Raw genomic sequence first — 6873 nt, forward strand, 5'->3', positions numbered from 1 at the left:
TAGTCTATAGGCTAGTCTATAGTCTAGTCTATAGTCTAGTCTATAGTCTAGTCTATAGTCTAGTCTATAGTCTAGTCTATAGTCTAGTGTATAGTCTAGTCTATAGTCCAGTCTACAGTCTAGTCTAGTCTAGTCTACAGTCTAGTCTATAGTCTAGTCTATAGTCTAGTCTATAGTCTAGGCTGTAATCTAGTCTATTGTCTTTAATATAGTATATAGTCTAGTCTAAAGACTAATATATAGTCTAGTCTATAATCTTGTCTATAGTCTAGTATATAGTCTAGTCTATAGTCTAGTCTATAGTCTAGTCTATAGTCTAGTATATAGTCTAGTCTATAATCTACTCTATAGTCTAGTCTATAGTCTAGTATATATTCTGGTCTATCGTTTAGTCTTTAATATAGTCTACAATATAGTTTACCCTATCGTCTAGTCTTTAATCTAGTCTAGTCTATAGTATAGTCTATTGTCTAAACGATAGTCTAGTCTATAGCCAGGACTGTAGTCCAGTCTAAAGTCTTGATTTTAGTAAAGTCAAAAAATTTACTCTAGTTCAGTATATAGTCCTGACCCTCCCACTGTAGCTTAAGTAGAAAATAGGCAAATCATTAGAATAAATTCATATTATTTTAAGTTTTCCTTAATATTGAAATTCCCAATATGAATACTTTCCTTTTACACACTTTCAGGGTGAAACCTCAATGTCTTTGGTTATGTGCACCATTGGAGGTAAATGGAGTTATTTGAATGGCATGTATTTCATTCAGTGCTCTATGAAAGGACAAATAACAGATAAACCATCAACTTCACAAGATGAAGATGATATGATTTGGATATATCCTTTAGTACCTACGGTTACCTCCTGCTATCGCACTGATTTTGGAGCATTTATATTTCCTGATTTAGAAGCGGATATAGCGGGTTCGGCATTTGGCATTATATTGGCCACACCAGCCGAATTGGATGCAGAACAGTTTGCGGATTTGCAGCAATTCTTTTTAGATCTTTTAGAAGCTGTTTTAGCGGGAGAAATTGAAGAATTGCCACAACCCTTAGCTACCCGACCAACAAGAGATACTAGTCAAGTGGTATCAAGAAATATTGTTACTGCTGCTGACTTCATTGCTCGAGGTCTGGTAAAAGGAGCCGAGAAAACTGGTGAATTAATGAAGAAAAGTACTCCGTATATAATATCAAAAATGAAACCGGCTCCTGAAAATCCACCACCCGTTTCTCAGGGCCTACAGACCACTGTGGAAGTGGCTAAGGGGGTAACGACAGCTGCTGTGGGTGTAACCGGTTGGGTAGCCGGCAAAGTGGGTTCTGCCTCAATGGCTATAGGTAGATTTTTGGCTCCACATATACAACATCATGGCTCCAATCTTTTACAAAAGACTTGTGGACTGGATCAGCAAGAGGCCAATAGTAAAATGGAGGGAGCTTTAACCTTAGCTGCTGGTGCTGTTGAGGGTTTTAGCACCGTAGTAGATGGTCTGGAGAAATCTGCTGCCATATTGGGCAACAATATAAGTGAAAATTCCGTTAAAATAATAGAACACAAGTAGGTTTTTTTCAAGTTTGTTAATCCTTTTAAAATTGTTAAATATTTCTCATTCTAGATATGGCTCCCCTGCCGGCTTTGTGGCTGCCGATACTTTTGACACCTTGGGTAATGCTTTCATTGTTAGCCGTAATGTCAACTATATGCTGCCTAAAGGTATTGCCAAGAAAATGGTTAAAAATACCGGTATTGCGGTATTTGATGACTATAAACAAAACTATAAAGGGGAACAATATGTGGCTGCTGGAGCTCTATATCCCGATTTAAGAAGTCTTAGAGATAAGGCTGAGGAAAGTTTAGCACTCAAAGAATAGACTTTATTGAACTGAATTTACAAATTTGAAACTAATCGAATCTTTATGTAGATATTATTTAGTTAAGTTGGAATTTGTTATTATTTTTCATAAGATTTTGGCGATTCTAAATATTGCTTTAATGTTCATTTAATTTAGAATGCGGTATTAGATTTTATTTATATATTTAGCTTTAGTTATGTCCTCATATATAAAATATTCCATTTTAATTAATAAAGTTTTTCAATACTTCATTGATAAGTTGAACATTTCATAATATCACTTGCTATGTCTTCGTTTTATTTCTAGTTCTAGTTCAATACTAGTTCAGTTCTAGTTCAGTTCTAGTTCAGTTCTAGTTCAGTTCTAGTTCAATTCTAGTTCAGTTCTAATTCAGTTCTAGTTCAGTTCTAGTTCAGTTCTAGTTCAGTTCTAGTTCAGTTCTAGTTCAGTTCTAGTTCAGTTCTAGTTCAGTTCTAGTTCAGTTCTAGTTCAGTTCTAGTTCAGTTCTAGTTCAGTTCTAGTTCAGTTCTAGTTCAGTTCTAGTTCAGTTCTAGTTCAGTTCTAGTTCAGTTCTAGTTCAGTTCTAGTTCAGTTCTAGTTCAGTTCTAGTTCCGTTCTAGTTCAGTTATAGTTCGGTTCTAGTTCAATTCTACTTCTAGCTGTAGTTCAGTTCTAGGTTAATTCATGTTCAGTTCTAGAAAAAATATCTCAGATAATCCAAAGAAAATCTTTAAAAATTCAAAATTAACAACTTTTCTACAACTACAGAAAAGAATAAGTTGGCAACTCACCGACACAACTTAGAAGACGTATGGCAGCATTAATATATCATTTTATTTTCTTCCTTTCTTGTTGTTGCAATTATGGCGCAAATTTACAGTAGGATTTTATCACACACATATCACACACACTTTTTCATACATTTTAATTTTTTACGAAATATTTTCTATTTTTAATAAATTTTTCATCAAATATTGCATTAATTTAATAAAAAATTAAATTTTGATTATATTTTTCATAACTTTCACTTGTTATTTTGCTTAAATATAAAGCTTTCCAGTAAATAATACCGGTCAAACGAATATAAACTTGTTGCTTGATATTTTCTTATTTCTCACTTATTTAACAAACTCTCAAGATATTTATGCATTAATTGAATAATATTTAACATTTACTTCATATTTTTATGATTTTTAACAGTATGTATTATTTATTAGACTTTTTATTCACATTTGTAATTAACTACATGTTGACCGAATGAAATCACGACGGAAACTAATAAGAATTTAAGGAAAGGTGCTGCCATACTAATATAATTGGAAAGTTGTTTTGTATTGAGGGGAAATTGTAATAATTTGATGGTAAAATGTTAAATTAAGTTATTCAAGTAGGATTTTATTAATTATTTTATATATAAAAGATTTTCTTTTAGAAAATCTTTTATAAATTACTAAATCGACACTAACATATAAATAAGAGTTTTTTGTTGTTAGAATTTTATAAAAATTTTAGTTTTTCACAAAATACTTGTAGCTAGGGTTCTATAAATCGATTTTCGAATAATTGAACAATCGCTTTTTTGTCGAAAAAAGGTGGAAAAGTCGAAGTCGACTATATTGTTCCAAAAAAGTCGATAACTCGACTATCGTCTGTGAAAAAAGTCGAAAATTCGGAGAGTTGAAAATAGTCAGAAAAAGTCAAAAATAGTCGAAAAGTCGGAAAAATTCGAAAACATATAAATAAGAGTTTTTTGTTGTGAGAATTTTATAAAAATTTTAATTTTTCACAAAATACTTGTAGCTAGGGTTCTATAAATCGACTTTCGAATAATCGAACAATCGCGTTTTTGTCGAAAAAAGTGGAAAAGTCGAAGTCGACTATATTATGCCAAAAAAGTCGATAACTCGACTATCGTCTGTGAAAAAAGTCGAAAATTCGGAAAGTTGAAAATAGTCAGAAAAAGTCAAAAATAGTCGAAAAGTCGGAAAAATTCGAAAATAGTCGAAAAGTCAGAAAAATTCGAAAAAAGTCGTAAAGTCGGAAAAAGTCAAAAAGTCGAAAAAAGTCAAAAATAGTCGAAAAAAGTCAAAAATAGTTAAAAAGTCGGAAAAGTCTCAAATAGTCGAAAAAAGACAAAAATAGTCAAACAGCCGAAAATAGTTGAAAATTTAAAAAAGTTGGAGAAAGTCGAAAATCGTCGACAAGTCTGAAGTCGAATAGTTGAAAAAAGTCAAAAATAGTCAAAAAGTCGAAAATAGTCAAAAAGTCCAAAAGTCGAATATAATCCAAAAAAGTCGAAAATAGTCGAAAAGTCGGAAAAAGTCGGAAAATGTCGAAAATAGTCGAAAAGTCGGAAAAATTCGAAAATAGTCAAAAAATCAGAAAAAGTCGAAAAAAGTCAAAAACAGTTAAAAAGTTGGAAAAAGTCTGAAAAAGTCGAAAATAGTCGAAGAGTTTGAAAAAATAGTCAAACAGTCAAAAAAGTTGAAAATCAAAAAAAATCGAAAATCGTCGACAAGTCTGAAATAGTCGAAAAGTTAGAAAAAGTCGAAAATAGTCAAAATTGGTAAAAAATAGTCGAAAAGTCGAAAATAGTCAAAAAGTCGAAAAAGGTCGGTAAAAGTCGAAAATAGTCGTAAAGTCGAAAATAGTTGAAAAGTCCAGAGAACATAATTAAAGAGCCATTGTTGTAGAACTACTTTTCTTATGGCTATTAAAAAAATTAGCTTTTTAATAATTTATTGAGAAGAAAAATTTATTGCTATTTTATTGAAAAAAAGGCAACTGCAACAAAGTAAAGATGACAACAAAAAGTTATTAAAATTATTTTGTTTAATGTTTTTAATTAATATGTTCTAGTACAAATGAAATACAATGGCTTTAGGTTAAAAATTAGTATAGAAATTCTAGATAGAGAAAAACATTTTGATTAAAGCCAGCAAATCAGTTTAGTACTAAAACAAAACTAATATTTTTTTTTTGGAGATGTATTTCAATTGTTTATATATTAAATTTGTTATTTATTATTAAATATTAAGTTAATAATTTGTTTTTATTAATATATGATATATTATTTGCTTTTATTTTTATATATAAACCATTCATATAAATATTAATGTTTTTAAAGAGTTGTGTAATTAACTGTTATCATTTAGTAGATTATAACTTTAGATTAATTTTAAATAAACTTATTTAAAATAAAATATAATAAATTTTATTATTTTTCAAAACTTAAAGCTAAAAAAAATATATATATTGTGAAAAATATTTTTTCTTTCTTTTCGTAATAAATATAAGTTAATTAATAATTTTATATTTGGAAGAACTTTATTTTAATAAATTTTATAATTAAAAAAACTTAATTAATCTAAAGATTAAGTCTTACCAAAAACATTTACATTTTAAAAAAGTTTTTCTTTCAAAAATTTGATTTCCATTTATTTGAAAACTATTTTTACAAAATTCATTAGATTTTATTAAAGGTAAGACTTTTTTTGTAAATAAATATAAGGTTTTTTAAAAATATTTAAAAATAAAGAGAGACTAAATAACTAATTTAATAATATACATATGGCACAGCTTAATAATAAATATAAACAAGAAAGTTGTATAATTAAAAAAAAAACACCCAAAAATTAAAGAAAAACACATAAAAATAAAAATAAATATAATTCAAAATAAAAAAATAATAACAAACGAAATTTTAATAATAAAAAACAAAACAAAAATTTAAATAATTTAAAGCCAAGATAACTCAAAAAAACTTTATTTTTAAGTTAAATTTGAAAAAAAAATGTTGATTTATTTAAATTTTGAAAAAAAAACACAATTTTCAGAAAAAAACATTTGTTTTCAAAATAACTATTTCATGGCGTTTTAGAAAAAGTTATAAAATTTATAAAAATTTTCTGATAGCCTTGAAATTCAATATTTTTAAATAAATCAACATTTTTTTTGTTTAAACATAAGATTTTATAAAAAAAATAAAAAAAAAAATTCAACAAACAAAAAAAGAAAATTAAACGCCTGATTTAAAAACAATTTTTGATAAAAATCCTGCTTAGACTTCAAACATTTTATATGAAAAATAATAAAAAAAAAATTAAAACTCGAAATTTTTTTTAATTAAATAATTTTATAATTTTTTAAACAAAATAATACCGATTAACAACTAAATTATTTGGATAATTTCAAAATTTAAAGTTTTTAAATAAATTTTTGTTATTTTTCATATAAAATGTATATCTTGAGAGTCTGCCAAAAAATAAATTTTTTAAATTACAAATATTAGCAAAAAAAAAAAAATTGTTTTATATGAACGATTTTTTTTGTTTTCTTAATTTTTTTTCTTTTTTTTATATATATAAATATATGTATAAACACTTATGATATATATATGTATATTAATTATGCATTATGCTTATTAACTTGATTTACTTTCTGTTAAATAGAAATATAATTTTTTTTCTTGTTAAGGAACACTAATATTTTATATGTTTTTTTTTCAATAATTATTATTTTTTTTTTTGTATATTAAACGTACACAACAAACCCTGTTTAACAATCAGCCGCTGGTTGCCACCAACCACTATTTGAGCCATTTTCTGCATTACCACTAGATGTTGCTATAATAGCGTCTTTATTTAAATGGGTCTCAATATCGACACGACAAATGGGACAGTGTTTATTAGTTACTAGCCATTGGTCTACACAATCAGTATGGAATAAATGCATGCAAGGTAAACGCCTAGAATTGGAAAGAGAAAGTAAGTATTTTATTTTAAATGTGTTTAAGTTCAGCTCTAGTTCTCGTTCATTTCTGCTTCAGTTAAAATTCAGTTCTAGTTCAGTTCTATTTCAGTTCAGTTCTAGTTCAGTTCCAGTTCAATTCTAAATCAGTTCTAGTTAAGTTCTAGCTCAGTTCTAGTTCAGTTCAGTTCTAGTTCAGTTCTAGTTCAGTTCTAGTTCAGTTCTAGTTCAGTTCTAGTTCAGTTCTAGTTCAGTTCTAGTTCAGTT

At 27.5% G+C, this 6873-nt stretch overlaps 1 protein-coding gene across 1 annotated transcript; it reads left to right on the forward strand.

The window, feature by feature from the left end:
• Positions 1–683: 683 nt before the first annotated feature.
• On the forward strand, positions 684–2108 carry LOC111687679 (protein spartin; the record flags this gene model as incomplete). Its single annotated transcript, XM_046947954.1, has 2 exons — positions 684–1561; positions 1620–2108. Coding segments are annotated over 2 exons (1134 nt in total), but the record flags the coding sequence as incomplete, so codon positions are not given.
• Positions 2109–6873: the final 4765 nt, after the last annotated feature.

Source organism: Lucilia cuprina, chromosome 4 (genome assembly GCF_022045245.1).
Source record: "Lucilia cuprina isolate Lc7/37 chromosome 4, ASM2204524v1, whole genome shotgun sequence".
Taxonomy (NCBI): Eukaryota; Metazoa; Arthropoda; class Insecta; order Diptera; family Calliphoridae; genus Lucilia; species Lucilia cuprina.